This window comes from Labrus mixtus, chromosome 17 (assembly GCF_963584025.1).
Source record: "Labrus mixtus chromosome 17, fLabMix1.1, whole genome shotgun sequence".
In the NCBI taxonomy this organism is placed as follows: Eukaryota; Metazoa; Chordata; class Actinopteri; order Labriformes; family Labridae; genus Labrus; species Labrus mixtus.
The window spans coordinates 12659429-12677966 of record NC_083628.1 but is presented as its reverse complement, the minus strand read 5'-3'; the positions used below and the strand labels follow the sequence as shown (position 1 = coordinate 12677966).

The 18538-nt window shown below is 39.5% G+C and overlaps 3 protein-coding genes across 3 annotated transcripts; 1 reads left to right on the top strand and 2 right to left on the bottom strand.

Annotated features, from left to right (window-relative positions):
* Nucleotides 1-982: 982 nt before the first annotated feature.
* Nucleotides 983-5890, bottom strand: pcyox1 (prenylcysteine oxidase 1). The gene is made up of 7 exons (XM_061062177.1): nt 5734-5890; nt 5374-5521; nt 4759-4965; nt 4461-4635; nt 4146-4357; nt 3883-4035; nt 983-3355 (listed from the first exon to the last, which is right to left on the bottom strand). The coding sequence occupies exons 2-7, from the start codon at nt 5492-5494 to the stop codon at nt 2685-2687; spliced, it is 1539 nt and encodes a 512-aa protein (XP_060918160.1). The 5' UTR covers nt 5495-5521; nt 5734-5890; the 3' UTR covers nt 983-2684.
* Nucleotides 5891-6331: 441 nt separating this feature from the next.
* fam136a (family with sequence similarity 136 member A) lies at nt 6332-8260 on the top strand. Its single transcript, XM_061062184.1, has 3 exons — nt 6332-6632; nt 6720-6860; nt 7937-8260. Exons 1-3 carry the CDS (start codon nt 6546-6548, stop codon nt 8123-8125), a joined length of 417 nt encoding a protein of 138 aa, XP_060918167.1. The 5' UTR covers nt 6332-6545; the 3' UTR covers nt 8126-8260.
* A 1713-nt stretch (nt 8261-9973) lies between these two features.
* On the bottom strand, nt 9974-16312 carry gmcl1 (germ cell-less, spermatogenesis associated). The gene is made up of 15 exons (XM_061062178.1): nt 16008-16312; nt 14876-15075; nt 14643-14762; nt 14447-14543; nt 14259-14356; nt 14029-14141; nt 13853-13918; nt 13618-13702; nt 13428-13518; nt 13184-13324; nt 12792-12861; nt 12597-12672; nt 12361-12506; nt 11935-12022; nt 9974-11821 (listed from the first exon to the last, which is right to left on the bottom strand). Exons 2-15 carry the CDS (start codon nt 15053-15055, stop codon nt 11681-11683), a joined length of 1512 nt encoding a protein of 503 aa, XP_060918161.1. The 5' UTR covers nt 15056-15075; nt 16008-16312; the 3' UTR covers nt 9974-11680.
* Nucleotides 16313-18538: the final 2226 nt, after the last annotated feature.

Below are 18538 nucleotides of genomic sequence, written 5' to 3'. Positions count from 1 at the left end.
TGTGGTCGTCTCTGTCACAGGGACCTTTATTTGGGATGCTTCTGTGTCTGACTTACAAACAAAAAAGTGCATTGCATCAGAGGATGAAAACAATGTTTATTTCCTGTTCCTGTGATTTCACTGCACATCATTGGCTGTTGAATGATGGGTCACAATGGTGCTTAGGAACACAATTCCTCAATTAATCATGCAGATCAAAGAGAAAAGGCCAAGAGCTCCAGCATTCTACTGTCTCAGTGCTTCATCTGTTATTTCAAGGACTGGTGAGCATTTCACTGTTCAAATCCTCCTCCTACCTTAACATTTTGAATTATTATTAAATGTTATGTGGTTTAAATGAGCAACAAAAAAACACTTAACATCAAAACTGGAAGACGCCAACTTCAACGTGCTCCAGAAACGTTCCATGTGGAGAAATTGTCAAATGTCCAGAAGAACTTTTAGGGCCCTTTAGCAACATTTCGACTCATTTGGACAGCATTTGTATTTATATATTAATTGTGTTTTCCCCCTTCTTTCTGTTTCTTTTTTTAAATATACATATTTTGGACGGCTTGCATTTAATAATCATGTGTTGATGATATGTTGTGATATGTAAGCGTTTGTACCTTTAAGATAAATATCTATTTTTTGTACCCCTCCTATCCCTGTGGAAATGTATTTGGGTGTGTGAGTGAGTAGGAGTGTGTTTCTTTAGCTCAGGTTATGGGTTTTGATTTTGTTTGGTTTGAATGTTGTCATCCAAAAATATGTGAATTGTACAAAAAAGGTTATGAAGCTGAAATATTAAAGCAGATAACAAGAGACACACGAGAAAAAACATTAGAAAAGCAAGACTATGGTTTAGCCACCAATATAACCTGTAATGTATCCACACAGTAATATTTTAGAGGCCTTAATAGGAAGTGAGAGCTAAACAAGTGCAGTGTGTCTACTGAGCTTTTACTTTGTAGCAACATGTCAAATAAGAGCAAAACGCAGACAAGGTCTCATCACTTTACTGTGACCATAAACAAAACATAAAAAAGGGTCTGACAGGTTTGAGTGTTATTAAAGTCACATTACATTTCATATAAAAAGTTAAAATGTGTTATTAAAAAATTCATTCTATATGAGCAGGAGAGGCCAGTCTCAATCGGCCTGTTGTTTATTATTATTTTACAAAGGTAAAATAGTAAAACTAAAACTTTTCTGTCAGTTAACCTGCACTTTTCATGTTATTGCTACAGAATGTCTTGACAAATACTAACAGCAATAACGCTCATTTCAGATATCCAGAAAAATACACCTAAAAAAAGTGAAAATTAAGCAAACTACATTTTATCTTAGTTACTATGGAAAAGGTCAGTGGTTCAAACAACATGACAGCTTAATCACAGGTACAGAAAACGTCTGCAGGCGTGACAACAAAGTACAAAATGCATCATATTGTTAACAGTCATTACAAACTTAAGGACAGAGGAGGACCTTACATCAAAAGGGACACTTCTCATTCAATAAAGGCGTAACCCCAATATTCTGGTTTTAAGGCACAATTATAGCTTTTAAGAGAACATACACCTCATACTTTGTCAGTGCGATTAGAATGTCCAATTATAGTGTTATAAAAGTTAAAGGGAGAAGAATAAATCTGATTCTGAAACATGGAGGCAGATTACCCGTCCTCACTCACAACACACAGTACACAGTGGACTGCCAAAGAGGAAAGCTAGCGAAGAAACCATCGTAAGACACAGAAATCTTTGATGAAAGGACATCATATTCTTTTTTAAATTAGCCAAAGGGTAAAAATCAGTAGGCTTATTTACAAGCAGCACTGCACATAAATACATTTGATCTTAAAAATAATTTGTCGAAGAGACTTGTGTAAACAAAGGCACACTGAGGAGTGTGTGCTTACCCGCATGTGCAGCTTGGTTCACAGTACTAAAAATACGGCACTGGAGCTGAAAAAGTTAACGGTTAAAAGAAGAAAGAAAAATAACTGCCAACTATTTTGATCACCTTTTCCGTTTTTGTCAGTAATCAGTCAAGCAGAAATGTCAGAGATTTGCTGGTTTTAGCTTTCTGAATTGAAGAATGTGCTGCTTTTCTCTGTGATTTATGAAAGTAAATGAAGATTCTCTGTGCTGTCTTATTGATTGGTGAGTAGCAGCTATTTGAAGACTCTGATCTGGACTCTGAGAAATTGTGATAATCTTTAAAAATATATTTATTTTATAGCCTGAGAGATGGATCAGCAGATTGATTAGTGGTTATTGCTGGTCGCAGCCTTATTCAGCACAGCACACTTTTATTCTGCCTATTAAAAAACATCTGTTCATATAAATAAAATATATAACCAATTATTTGGTCAGCTGAGATCTGGGAAGGCTGGGAAGGGTTTTTACTTTGCAAATACAACGGGCAACATTTATCTGTTTAAATGCTAACTTGTAAACAATCTACTTGAATATTTGAATTCTCTGTCACAACACGTTGCTTGCAGGTCATCGCAATTAATTTGGTGAGAAGAAGATAGAAACAAAACTACCACAAGAAATGTGCTTAAAAAGGTCAGTGCACCCCAGATACCTGAAAAAGGTTGAATTCGCCTGACAGGAGTGATTTACAGTGCAGCAGGCATTTCAATGAGTACCTGTGTGTTTAAACTTCACTTATGTTGCTTTTAGATCTCTCCACTTTCAGAGTTCCCCTCTTAGTCGGGTGTGCAGGTCTTCCTGGTCGATCTTGCCGACTTGCTTGTGCCAGCGGTGGTGTGCCAGCAGGGCGACGTTCCTGGCCGAGATGGCGCTCATCTCCATGGCACTAGCCGCCCACTCCACAGCATTGAGGTAGTACAGCCGGTTGTGCAGGATGAAGGGAGGAGTATTCCTGTGTGGCGGGCTGTAAGAAGGATAAGCTAGCCAGCGAGTTTCAGACACAGAATCTCGGGAGAGGAACATGTCCTTCAGCTGCTCCTGGGACAGCGGCTGAGGGGAGAACACCTTCCACACTTTGGTCTGGCTGGCAGGGGGGCGCTTATAATCAGGAGGGATGTGAACAGGGTCGATAGAGCTCAGGCTGTGGATGACAGAGCCCTTTGAGTCCGTGGTGAGTATGTCGGACACGGTGAACTGAGAGGCCGGCTCAGTGGTCCCGAGGTAGGACATGTTTAGCATACCGTGGACCAGAGTGGAGACGGTCTGGTGGAACCGCCCCGGGTAGTGAGACGGGATTGGAGGGGAGAAGCCGGAGAAGGCGATGTCAGACTTGCCCTGGTGAAGCGGTGTCGATATTACCACGATGTCGTACAAAGCATGTGCTGAGCCTGATCCATCAACATAATTCACTTCATAGAAACTGGAGGCGGGGCCTGAAAATGATGAAATGTTTGACATATTAAAAGTGTGAATATAGATATTAGGACTGAGCTGTTAGTCACAATTATCCCAATATGAGTGTTGGCACATTACAAAAGTCTTAATTTATGGCACTGAATAAAAAAAAAAAGTTATATTTAAACAAGCAAACACATTCTCACTCAGCATGTTTACAGTTTTACACTGAGGCCATGGTTTAGTGTCTATGCTTTCACATGACTGTGATTAAGTCAGATGAAGCTCAGCTAGCTGTCAGCTACACTCAGATTGATTGGGGATCTAGTGAGGCATAAAACAGCAGATTTTTGGATTCATTTTGGATTCAGGTATTGCGTGAAACATGATGAACAGCTGGCTGACATAGACACTGTGAGTTCTAGCAAACATTTACCCTCAATTTTCTGTTAATGTATTGCACTTCATATCATTCTTGCAATATTAAAAGATGTATTGTATATTGTTCTCTTTGTGCAGGCCTACTGCACAAGGGTAAAAAAAAAAAAAAGGGATATGATGGTACCTGTCTTAGATGGTCGAACCTTGACTGAAACAGAGGTGACTCTGGCAGGGATGAGCTCACTTTTACTGTGGTAAAGCAGTCCTGAGCACACTTTCTTATTGCCTCCATCCACTGCCCACAGACCTGAATCTGTTCCAGCTAACGACACCGCCCCTACAAGACAAGACAAACAATTATCACATTAACTTATTCATTATTTACAAAGGCTCATAACAGATTTATACGGCTAACCGAACTAAACTCTTACTCATTGTACAACATACCCACAAATCCATTGACGCGTACACTTTGGCCGTAGTTGACACGAGTGATGGGTGCGACAATATCGTTGAGGAAAACCTGTGAGAATCCTTCACCTATCATCGTCTCCTCCAGGGTCTGGTTCATCAGGGTGGGAAAACTATCGCCTCCCATAGCATGCAGGAGCCTCTCCACAGAGGAGAATGAGTAGCCATATTGCTGATACTGGTAGATCCTGTAAATACAAAGAAAGTTCATTATAGCTGAGACACCAAAAAGAACAAGGAACATGGATCTCGTGCCAGAACAATAAAAGCGCTCCTCCTCCTCCTCCTCACCTCATGAATTTGTCCAAAACACTCTCAACCCACATCTGCATACGAAGGAAGTTGAACCCATATCGCCAGAGGAGGCGCAGGAAATTGATTATAAACCAGTCGCTCTCTTCAAACGTGAGTTCCTTTCCGTCAAAGATCGCCATTTTAGAGTGGACATCTTTCCTCGGAGGAATACCTGGTTTACGAACAGAAACACGTGATTTCTACAGGTTCAAATATTCTGAACTACAGAAAGTCTAAAAAAATGTTCTTCTTCTTGTGCCGAGTCTCCTTAACAAACAACAAACATTGACTGTACCTAATTTTTCTATGAAGTGCTTCATGTGTAGGTTCAGAGGATGGATCACGGCGCCTCCTGTCTCATACTCGTGATCGCCCATCTTCACTGTCGCTAGTCGCCCGCCGACAGACTCAGGTTCAAACACGTCAATCTTGACTCCGGCTCCAAACTCCTGTCTCAGGTAGAACGCTGCAGCTGTGCCACCGATGCCCGCTCCCACCACAGCTTTACAGGAGCACACAACAGACACATTGTAAACAAACTCTTGCAGCAAACTCAGCAGGATGAATCCTCTTGAGGTTATTTTAGATGTTAATATTTCTTTTTTTTGTTTGTTTTTTATAGAAAAATCAGCCAAGAAGTCAAATACATTAGTCTAACATCTGGATTCAGTTAAGTTGGAGGTAAATACATTAAACTATAATGTTAAATTTGCATGGATCAAACCAAGACAAACTGAAAAGATGCGCTAAATAACAATATCATGTCGAATTATGATACATGTCTGACAATGTTTAAGGAGGCAGCCTTCAGGATTATTACTGAAAACAAGAATCAGATTTGTCTGTCTTTCTGCAGCAAAGATGAGTGATGTGTGTTTGTTGTCTCGTGCACCATTCAGGACTGGCATACCTATCTTCTTGGGCGGATCTTGCAGATCTGGAGCTGAGGCTAAACTTCTTCTCCCCGTGTGCCAAAGCCCGAGGAGGAGCAGGGCTCTGAGGGAAAGAGTCCGTGGATTCATCGTGGGCATCCAGAACTACACTGCAATAAAGACCATCTGTAGAGGCAGAAGAGACAGGGACCATGACTAGTTCACCTATTTCATTTCAAGTCACTATCAGTGTGGGTCAAAGGTTACTCTTACAGCACTTCATATTTACATAGAGCAGAATACAAAACAGAGGCGTTACTTATCAAAAAAACAGTTTTAAACTTTTAAACTTTACAATGAGAAAATGTTCAGGAGTAAAGTGTACAGTGTTGACTCACTATCTCTCATAAGTCACTACAGGAGGTCCAGAGGTTAACCTCTCCGTCACACTTCAGGATAAGTTTGACGCTTCGTAAAATGTTCTCTTCTGGACACAAACTGAAAAGCTACACTGCAAACAAAACACACCAAAGACTTGTATTTGACAAATACAAACTACACACGTTTATCGGCTCACTCACTGTCGGAGGACCGTGAACGTCTCCTAATATTGAGACACACTTCCGGGAACGCTCGCTTGAGATTTCCACAATAAAAGCCGTGACACTATATTACTATGGGCGACTGGGCTACATGAAGGTCATTTAAGGTTTTTGATGAAAATTGTTTTTTGATGAAAATTGTTTCATTTTATTTTCTCTGAAACAGATAAATACTTATCTGAAGAGGAAGGGGGTACTTGTCATCTCGTTATTTCTCAAAATAGATTAATATTTTGATAATGATTTAAAAAAAAAAAGAAACAGTGCATGGGTAAAGCTCCATTATATATAGTATATTATTATATATTAATATAATTTCTAAAATCCCGACTCTGCTAGGAGTTAATTTGAAGTCTGAGAAGCAAAACGGAAGACGATTATTTTTTCTAAAATCGGTTGCGGAAGTAGAGCGGAAGCCGGGCATCTCCTCTTCTCGAACCATGCTTGAATGGAGGTGACCTTAGTTTTTATCAAATAGGAAAGTAAAACAAATTGGGCAAAGCTCTCCCTCCTTCGCTGAGGTGAATCACGAGAGTCAGGTCCGGTTTGGATTCCAAGTTGTCTTGAATATCAGTGAAGACTGTAGCAGAACAGCAGAAGTAACAGATATGGCAGAAGCACATCAGATGCGCATGCAGAATGAGGTGGAAGAAATGGTCCAGAGCCTGGAGAGGGACCACATCCGTAAAATGCAGGTAGGCGTCTTTATTGATGACATCAGCTGAGCAGTGTTGATCCGTGCATTATCTCTCACATGTCTGATCGGTGTGTTCATGCTGCAGGGTCGCATGTTCAGCTGCAGTGCAGAGTGCTGTGACCGTCCCTCAGACTCCATGTCTCAGGTGCATCAGTGTATCGACAGGTGTCACACTCCCCTGGCCAAAGCCCAGGGACTGGTCACCTCAGAGCTGGAGAAGTTTCAGGTAAGAACGTGCCATCTTCTCCCACCATCAAACTTTGCATTCCTGTCAACTTTTAGTATGTGGCATACAACTGCTGCTCTATCATCCTGTATGACAAGATTATGTTTCAGTTCGAGATCTTCATCAGCAGTAAACATTTGTATTTGCTCAGTCATTGCATGCTATATTTGTTTAATGCATTTTCCTCAAAGTCAGACCTATATTTACCTCAATGAGCTTCTATAGCGCTTTTCTAGTCCTCCAACTACTCAACGCGCTTTTACACCACATGTCACACCCACCCATTCACACACTGATGGTAGTGATGATCGCTATGTAGTATCATCCATCAGAAGTAACTAATCCCATTCATACACCGCCACCGAAGCAGCGGGAGCAATTTGGAGTTAAGTGTCTTGCCCAAGGACACATCGGACATTTGGCCAGCTGGTGATCAAACCCTCGACCTTCCGGTTGAGAGGCGACGACTCTACCAATTGAGCCGCAGCCACAGCCCCCCCATAAGTATCCAGCACTTGTTTCATGTGACAGGTTTCTAAAGACTTTCTGGACCAGTTATAGATTAAATTTCTTAGTGAAATAAACACATGCTGCTGATCACATCGTCGAACGCTTCATTCAGCCATTGGAAGTTAAACAAGTACATAAAATAATAAACGAGGGAAAAAAGCACATTATTATGGTAAAAAAAAAAAAAAGTGAAGAAAAGTAGGCAGAAATAGAAGCAAATAAATAGCAATAAGAAAGAGAGAGAGAGAGAGGGGGTAGGGGTTCTTCACTGCCTCACTTACACACTGGATCTTTTTTTTAATCTGTATTCAGTGGTACCCATAAGCTGTTATAGTTATCAAAGAATGGGGTCAAAATCTCCCTAAAGTTTAAGAGCCTTAAATTAGGTTTCTTATTTTCTCTAGTTTTTGGAGAATGTGTCTCTAACCCATCGAGGGAACATATTTCAGAAAATAAAAATTGGCTTTTGGAACGATGTCTGCTCAAAACATCTTAGCCGACGACATATGGATTGCCGCTCCTCTTTCTGTCTTGTTTACGTGATTCTAAACCTTTGACCCCCTCAGGACCGTCTGACCAGATGCACGATGCACTGCAACGATAAGGCGAAGGATCTCTTCGACTCTGGTGCTAAGGAGCCGGCGGTTCGATCGCTGGTGGAGCGGTGCGTGGGCAGCTGTGTGGACGACCACATCAACCTGATCCCCAGCATGACCCGCAGACTCAAAGAGAACTTGGACTCTATACCACAGTGAGGACGACTACGGCCTGTCCTATAGACGGCCTGAGTTCTTTGCACTCACATCAAAGCTGGTGCGGGGTTAATAAACTCAGCCAGTTTGAGCGTGAAACAACAGAAGAACAGGGGGCTGGAACACCATGAAGGGTGGGGGAGTGAAGTTTAAAATGGATTATGTGATCCAAAGGAGAGTTGTATCACGTTTGAGAAGCACTGGAGCTGGATGTTAGTGTTAGTGTCAAGATTTAAAGTGCGTTCTGTGAGGTTTGTTTTTGTACTTTGTGTAATCGACAAACAGAACCCTCCCTGGATACCGGGAGCTGAACGTTTGTTAGATCAGGAAATCATCTTGTGTCAAATCACTGTTTGTTGAAGCTCAAGGTGCTTTGCATTTTAAGGAGACCTGAAAAAGTGCTTTCTTAAACAATTGCATAACTGGGTGACACGTTTTAAAAGTAGTCCAATCAACACGATTCTAATATATATACATGCATCAAACTTTTCCATATTTAATCCAAAGTGTTCCTCCTCTGTGATCCCTCTCATCACTCCTTCTTCTCTTGTCATTTTACCGAGTTGTTGTGTGATCTTCCGACCGCCCACGTTAGGTTTGTCTGTCTGGATTAAAAGTACTGTAAAAGTATCTGCGTCTGGACGGCATTACTTCCACACCATCAAAAAAAACTCATCTGTCTGAGACATGACGGTGACAAGTCAAAGTTTTAATGACTGCCAAAGAATATTCTCATTAAGTACAAACGCTTGTGAAGGAAAGATAACAGGAAGATATTGTACATGAATGAATTTGACATGTAATAAATGAGTTTATATGTATTGTATATCTACATGTTGTAATAGTACAGCAGGTCAAACGTATTACGCTTCCAATTTGAATTCATATTGGCAAAAGATATCAGATATTTCAGTTAAGCTATCCTTAAAATAAACATTAGTCAGCCTGAGAATAAGATCATAATAATAAGAATAAGAGAACCCTGAACTAACCTTCTGATAAAAGATTAGTAAAGCCAACTGTTAACAGGACGTGAGATAACTGTGATGTTTTTCAAAATGATATCTATTTTTAGTTCATTAAAACAAAAATAAATGTAGAACATTAATCAAAATTGGCTTGAAGAATACAATCCTCAGAAAGAAAGCTCTCAGTAGTATTATTATTGTCAAGAGAAATCACTGTTACAGAACTGACCATACAGAGGAGATGACTGTAGAAAAAAAAAAAGGTTATTGAATAATTACAGCTTTGGGGCGCTGGACAGACAAGCAGTAATGACGTGCACCCCATGTACAGAGGCTGTAGTACTAGTTACAGCAGATATGGGTTTGAATCCGACCTCTGTCCTGTGCTGCATGTGATCCCCCTCTCTCTCTTCCCACATTTATAGTCTCTCTTCAGCTGTTCTATCTTATATATATATATGGTCCTAAATATAAATGACAAATTAATGATTAGAGCTTAGCCTAAAGTCTGCTAGTTATTCTCCAACATTATCTGGTAGAGATCATCGTGCAGGACCGATAGCAAACTTACTCTGGACCATATTGTGTGGAATATGTTGGAAAGGGAATTTTTTCCAGAGATAATCTGGTAAATAATACATGTTGATGTAAAGGAGTGATCACGTCTAAGGTCTTAAGAGGTATATAGGAGACTATCCAGATAATGTTTACTGATTTTTTTTTATAATACACTTTCCAGACAGCTCTGTTAAAATATGTTACTGTAAACAAGTCGTTCAGAACCTTTAGAAAACAGATAATGAGGGGGAGCAACATAGAAAGCTTCAGGAGAGAGAAAAACCGTTGAGCTGTAAAAAGATCTACGTAGGAAAGAGAGATCATGTCATAGCACCACAGCCCACATGAAGGGGCAGTTTTATTGGCTGTCGAGAATTGTGTACATATTTTATTTTGCAAAAAAATATATTCATACAAATGAAGTAAAAAATAAATAAATGTCAAACAAAAAAAATAAACAACAATTGAATGACAGTAACAGTTATACAGGCGCGTCATACTGACTAGTCAGCTGTAGATGTCTTGTTTTTTTTTAAACATGAGGTAAAAGATTTTCCAAAACTGTCAAACAAATATAGACCTGAACAGTAAAAAATAAAAATAAAAAGTGTACATCCAAAAACCCACAAAGGTAATGTAAATGATGATGCAGTTTAAATAATGAGCCTGAATGTGACAAACAGAAATGTGCTGCTAAAGTGGAGAAGCAGAGTCCTCTTAAGACCAATACATGAACATTTTAGGCTCTAGATCAGCTGGTAAACACAACAGAAAGTCTCGAGTGATTCAACAAATGGTATGAATGTCCGAGTGCTGGTGTCAAATTTTCTGATGTCTGACTTGAGGAAACGTTATCAGTGTTAACTGCGGCTCTTGATCTCCTGAGTATCTCAGAAGTCTGTAGGCTGAGGCTGGTTGTGATCACTTGATTCATTTGAAGCGATGTTTCTTCTGGTCTAAAGGTTTACACATGTAATTGTAAGTTATATGTTATTTACACAGTCCATTGGACACTTGAACGCTGGGTATGAATCTCCAACACGGAAGTTGTTCTGGTACAAAACAGCACCGAGACGTGGACGTACTAAGATGAAAGAGTTTTTAAACACATCCTGCTTGTACTGCATCGTCACGTTAGTTTGAAGTCTGTCGAGTGTAGTCATAGGCCACTGTCCATCGATCGTGCTAGAGTGTAGGTGTGTGAGGAAGAAGGTGTAACGTTGGATCTCTGTCAGCTGATAACCAGCAGAAGAAGTTGGTGATGATGTGATTCACCTTTAATTTAAATATTTTTAGAGCTTTTAGTTTGCCCCGTGTCATTTGGATAAGGCCACGACATGTCATGTGTATTTATCTGTCAGGATCGTTTACGACATTGTTGGTGTACGTGGTGTTTTGTTTGCTTCTTGTTTTTTTTGTGTCGATTAGTAATAGTGTGTAATACACCAATATTGTGGCGTATTAAAGGCGAGTTTTCAAGTGCAACACGATTCCCTTATAATGTTCCCATATTACAGGGCCATAATGACTCCACACACACACACACAGCTGAACAATTCCAGAATGGTTCCATTAATGCAAGTCTGAGTCACACTGATGCACTGTCCACCAGTCATCAGACCTTTAAGTCATAAAGCATGAATTAAAGCTCTGGAGAGTAGAGTCCAATTCAGAATTGCATCGTCTACAAAGACTTTTTCATCTTAAGAAATGATCCAACATCTCGGTGACGACAGTTCTGAGGTCCAAGGTGTGGAGCTGCTCTGGAGGTAAAAAAAAAAGGCCCATTTCTTTCTGGCCAAAGTCATGTTACTTGTTTATCCCATTTATACTCAGCTGAGTCTGAATGTGCCAAAACACTGAATACATAGACACTAAACATTCTCCCTCCTTGGGAGAGACAGCATGCAGGTGATATGACTGATCGACGTCAGGGATGTTAAATGTGGCAGTGGATTTTTACTTATGAGCTTGTGTTAGTGTCTCAGTATTACCAGAGGAATAGTCGCAGTTGACAGCTGCTAAAGAGGCATCAGGACACACAGCGAGCACTGCTTTCTTGTTCTGAGGAATCTGCACGTTGGTCCGACTGAGGCGATGTATACACGAAGTTACAGCACACATAGAGAGGGAACGATAACAACCGACTGTCCAGGTTCATCACCACATACTCCTGAGTGAATGAAAGGAAAGGAGGAATATTAAGCAAGTCAACACTATACTACAAGTGTATACATGTTTATGGCTTCAAACTGATCTGTCTACATGTAAATATTGCTCTCTGACCTGGTCTTTCTCAAGGGTGAGGAGCTGGTAGCCGGTTGAGCGGCTGCAGACCAACTTTCCACGGCTATCAAAAGAGGCGAGACGTAACCTGAACACATAAGAGAAGTCAGAAGAAGAACCCTTTAAAATGATAAAACATGTTAATTCTGAAACAGTTTCTAAAGCATTTCTTTTGAGGGTTTCTAACTCTAAATTTGAAGGGAAATAAGCTTCTTCTTTTTTTTCTTGTTTAGAGTTTCATGAGATAATGTATACAGTACTACACACAGGCTTGAGCTAAACAATATGAAGCAAACAACATGCAGCTGGCTAACAATCCTTAGCATAGAGAACAGATAAATGTATCTCTCAATCACAATTTAAAGGTTTGTGATAAAGACACAGCTGTACACGTCACTTTGATACATGTTCAAAGGTCGTCTGTACCTATAGGCCAGATGCCTTCGTGGTTGTAGGCTAACAGCACCCCCACATGGCTGACTTAGAGTATTTCTTTTGAAGACTATGAAGCGGTTCGTGTAGGTCACAAGCAGATCGAAACCAAAGTTAAAGCCAGTCCACCGCCAGCAGTACTGAGGAGAGGAATATAAAAGGAAAGACATTAAAGAAAATACAAAGAAGAGTAGCAAAAGTGACAGAAGCATCATGGATGTCTGACTCACATCTCCATCTTTAGTCAGTTTCCTGCCACATCTCATACTACTCAGCTCAAACTCCTCCTTGTTAGCTTCCTGGGGACTAAGGAAAGGAAAGTTTGCTTTTATAATATTAACAGCATTTCAGTTGTATCATGTATAAAGGTTTTGCTAATGAAACAAACATGCTGCAGGGGATGAAAAACACAAGCAGGAGCTCACCCGTTATCGTTGTCGAATTCTGTCCGCAGCATAGCAAACCACTGGTTTTTGTATACCGATGTTAACCAATCTGGAATCAGTACACAAATAATATTATAGGAGCATAAACACACGGAAGAGATCGTTCTCAGTGATTTTACCATCAAGGCAAGTCATGTATTTGTTAGAGTTAAGAAGGACAACACTTACTGATCTAAGAACTAAGTTAAAAATCAAATGCTCCCTCTTTTTCTCTCAGTCACATATCCCATGAAAGCCCATGCAAACTGAATTCAAATGAAATAATTCACTTAATTGTTACATACAAGAAAATTAAATGATGAGTAATGTTTTCCAGAGAAAAGGAGATGCACACTCCTGATAAAATTATACCAGGCAGAAGAACATCTTACCAGGGGGCAGAATATTATCTCTCTCCAGGATGCGAGCAGATGCCAGGTCGTTGATGATATACTGTATACGAACGTATTTGAACACTGAACGAAATGCTGTGCCCTCCTCTGTGTCCAAGAAGGGCTCCTTCTCACTCAGGTCTATGGTGGAAACAGGGTCGAACAATTCATGTGTGACGAGCGGCAAAAAGAAGACTGCAGTGCTTACAGAGGTACGTTTCATTCAATCGTCGCCTTCCTGTACCTGTCCTGCGTTTGCAAAGCCAGGCGTCGGCGTCAGCCAGAAGCTGCTTGATGGGACCGTCCCACGCCGGGTTGAGCTGCAGGAACATCCACTTCAGAGAGAGAAAATGACAAAGAGCGTGTTTAGGAACAGGGCCGATGGTACAGCGTGTGTATCAGGGGCTTATAAAGACAAGACATTTTGGATGTACCTTTTTCAGAGCTGTGTATACATCCATCTCTACCTGCATGACAAACAGGTCAGAGGACTGGATGAGCTGCTCCATCACTTCTGACCTGTAAATGCACAGGTATTTATTCAGACTATTTTAACACATTATAAGGTTCATGTTGATATAAACTAACATTTGATGTCTTTATTTCCAGAAAATATACAATTGAATCTTCATAAAGGATTGTAGAAAAGAGGAATTGGTAAAGAGATACCCAAGTTCTTTCATCAAGTCAACATTTTGGTGGGTCATCAGGTTGTTCAGAAGCCACTCAAGGCACCTGTGGAAAATAAATTATAGTGTGATGTAAACACATAGCATAATGAACGGATATAGCATACATTTATTGTGATTTGATTTTTTTTTTTTAACGTATTATTCCCATCTGACTTTTTCATGACTGAATCCAAGCCGTAGATACTGGCACACGCGTAGTATCCACACACAGTCTTTGCACTGATGTTTTCCTTCATCGTCTCCCCGCACTGCTGGATCAAACCATCCTGAAGACAACAACAAACAAGACTTGATAAGGGTTTGTACCCTACGACTGAATATGCAAAAATCAAGATAAAAATGTTGAATTTGAGATTATAATTCATTTCATTTATTTTACTAACCAGCTGTAGCATACACGCAGCAGCAAGAATGCTGACGACTCTGCTGGGCTTGATGAGCACATCATCTCGGTACAGGGATCCAAACACGACTTGTAGAGCTACACACAAATAACATTAAAGTTCTGTTAGTATAAATAGTCACAATAAAACATAGTTGACTGATTCCTTTAGTGACCAAGTCCCATCACCTTCTGTGTCGATGTTCTGGTCCGGGATCTCCAAGTTGATTTCCATCATGTTGGACTCCTTCCACGAGCCGCTGAACATGCTGGAGAAATATCCTGACTGCAGAATGCAAGAGATTAGAAGAAATCACGAGTATGAAATAACAGACACGGATGACAGATACTCCTTGTGGTGTTTTCATTTGACTTGATATATTACCTGGCACAGGTATACTTTGTGGAGGTTCCACTCTTGTCCCAAAGCACAGATGCGAATGTCACTGTTCTCTCCATTCAAGAACAAGGTCTGATAAATGTAGCGTGATGTGCTTTTCAACTTCTTCCTGTTCAAGTTAAAAAAAACACAAACAATCCAAATGAACAGAAAGAAGAATTTTACACTTAAGAATGACGTCTTAAAGAAAACTGAATCGATTGTTTCTTTTTATGTACTTGCCTGCGAGGTGTATCTAGTAAGACATCGTCCTCCTCTGGTTCACTCTCACAGTCACACTGGGCGTTTCGTTTCCTCTTCTTACACTCACACCCATGCTTGCGGCTGGTACTTGTGCCCTCTGCAGCCTCCTCTGGACCCTGAGAGTGCGATTGAAACCTGCTGCCCAAATTCCCCATCTCCACACCTTTCAAGGAGACTTGATACAAACACAACAGGTCAGCTCAACTTTATCTTGGTATTGCAACAGAACTCCATAAATCAATATAGTATCAAAAACAGGAAGAAAAAAACACTGTTAGAGACATTAACTTTTGCAGTACAGTGAAAGCTTGTGGCGGAGATTAATGAGTGACTCATATTGAATATATTGGATATACTTAATAAAATGTATTTTATCTGGATTAATTATTCATGTAGTCAACATAATGTGTGAGAAAATAGCCCCCAAAAAAAGTCCTACCAAAATCACACAGATTCTAACAAGGTTTCAAAATGTTGTCTTTAAAAAAACAGTCCAAAAATAATGTGATTGTCAATTTAAGAAAGCAGAAAATCCACACTTTGTGTAGCAAGAACTCGCAGCTTTGCAATTCCATTTGATTTGAAATTATCAAAAGATTGTTAAAATGGTTGCAGATTAGTTTCTGGATGATTTCATATTTAGTTTAGAAAATCCACTTTTTAAAAAGCTCCCTAACCTTCCACTAATGCAATTTTACTGTTTGATATGAAAGAATAAACACAATGCTTGGACATTTTATTCCACATTTTCTTTTCAAAAAGATAAATAATAATAATTTAAATACCCATTATCCATTACATAGAAGTAAAACTTATATATTTTACACGTTTTTCACATATCCAACATATGAATGAAATAATAAGAGGACACATTTTCATCTAAAATAGAATAATGTACTTTTGTTTAGTATAAATTAAAAGACATCAGACACATTTTTTAGAGTATATGATGATGTTATAATTTGTCGTCTGCCAAACAGCCAAGACATCTGCATGAACCTGTGTACAATACAAACAAAAGTAACAACACTGAGTGTGATTGAAGGACTCCCTCAGCATATGAAAACCAGATGTACAGTGTGTATGACAGAGTCTGAGCTAACTCACCTGAAGACTCACCTCGGGCAGGCTGGGCGAGGTGTCAGGTCAGAGGTCAGCAGTGACGGTAAACACGGCTGATAATCTCAGTGAAACAGGAGCTAACCTAACAGCTAGCTTAGCTGCTGAATTCACAAAAAACAACAGCCTGAAAACACTAACGACGCTGTGTCTGACAAGCTGCTACTCCGCACAAGCCTCCGGACCCCAAAAGTCCCTTTGTTCCAGTTACATTTTTTCTGAATTACATAAAATGTGAACCCAGAGATTGGAGATGATGTGTAACTGCCCTGAAGATCTGCGGCTGCTTTTGTTATTCTTCTTCTTCTTCTCTCGGTTGGTAGCGTTAGCAATTTTCTACGTCACAGGTCGCTGCTCTGCTCAACGGCGCCATCTAGTGTGAGACAGAGATGCTACACAAATGTCAAAACTACCTTTTTTTTTTTCATTTTACAATTTCTTTATACCACAGGAATTCTCAAGATCCAACGTTATCCATACTAGCATTTATTTGTTCACTTTTATATAGTATAATAGTAAAGAAAATAAATAAAGGTAAGATCAATTATTAGGACCTGCTGAACCCCACTGACAAGTCTGCCTGGTTCTCATGGAGTCTAAAGGGCACTTCCAAATCAACAGTTTTTAGTGTAACCTATTGATTTCAATAATGCATACTAACACTTCACTGAAACATTGAGGGAAACAATCGTTTAGTTTAGTTTTACATTACAACAATAACAGACGTGACAACACAATGAAGACAGCTACAAGTAACAGAAATATTAAGATGTATTAATTGAAGTGACATCACTCTGTAACAGCCAAAGTTAGGCAGATAGTTGACCTATTGAAGATAGTGTTAGTGTTCAAAGTTCAAAGATTTAATTAAAATTTGTGAATGATAATTCACCAGCATTGAGCAGCCTTGAAATGTGTCATTCAATACTAGAGTAAAATAGCCAACTGTGTTTTTAGCTGTGTGTTAAAGACTGAAAGTGAAACATCTGTACAGTACAGAGGCATGCTCCACAGCGTGTTTACAAAAAGTCAGCACCTAGTGTGTGCCAGAAATCAGAAAGTAAAAGCAGTCTTAACTGTTCTCATTCTGTCAAAGATCGCTGAGACAGTCAATTTTCCAATAGGGTTCCTGGAAAGAACAATAACATTTGCCACAGATTATGGTAACACGTCACAGACAAACACGTTCATCTACTTTTTTTCCCAATCAAGTCCCGATTCCAACTCTTTAAAACATTCTTCTTCATCAAAGTATATTGCGGTTTAGCTGATCATGATACAGTGGGAAATTCCTCCAAAGTCAGACATGATATAACAAATTATTAGGAATTATTACATATAATTGCAGCTCGTCTTTTGAAGAAAGTTTCAAGTTTAAACTGGTTATTAACTTAATTCAACAACAGGCTTAAAATCTAGTTATTGAAACACTCTGATGTGCCTGAAAATAGATGCTTTCTTGTGATGTTGAAAGGTGTCATTATGTGCACATGGGCTCGCTTTGGAGTGCATAAAGTTGCTTTTTAATTTTGCTAATTCAGACCACTTCAAAACCTCTTTCACTCTTTTCCTCTCACATCTGAATCACCACCCAGACCGACCAGGACTAAACTGTAAGGAAGTTACCAAAAGTTTGAAGTAGTGTTTAGTCTTCATCTCTGCAATGCCCAAAACACACCACCAGTTTCTACCAACAATTTAGAAACGGCAGAGGGTGAACTATCCAAACAACACTCCTACTCCTGCAGGTGTAAAGATACACACGCCATAGGAGTTGTAATCAAAATACATTTCATATCAATTTAACTCTAACTCACTTTACTTCCCTCTGTTATTACTTCAATGTACTTATTGACAACTGTCTTTAATATGATGCCCTCCTTGAATCCTAACAGTAAATGCATTACAGCATAATCTTTACGTCAAAGCCATGGGGTTAAAAAAAATATAACTCAAAGGGGAAAAAACCAAAAACTGACAAACAAATAAAAATATATGATACAAGACTGCCCTCTAGTGGTATCTTTAGGCAGGTTATTCATGGCATTAGCTTGCAATGTGCAGAAATGAAGAGACGTGCTTGTGGTTCGCATTTATTTGTTTGGTTATGTCTCAAGTTCTCCAAAAAAAAAATCATCATTACATTTATTAAAATAATAATTAACTTAATTTAAGTTATTTGTAAAGAGTCCATGCAGAGAGTAAGCTCAGCAAAGCTATTTCCTGACATGTTTATTCATTTTGTTTGGTTGAAAAAAAAGAAACAAACATGACTTATATTTTACTTGATTGTTTATTGGTTTGTTTGTTTGTTTGTTTGTTTGTTAGAAGGGTGTGAGTAAAAATAAAAGTATACATTTTCTTAGAAACAAGACAGCCTACGGACAAACGGACATGACGTAAGAGGATTTCCCATAGTGGGCGTGTTCATAGTCAGAATCAGCCAATAAACGCCGAGCACCGCTTTCACAACATTCCAATCCTTCCCAAACCATCCGCCCACTCTCCCTCCTCTGACC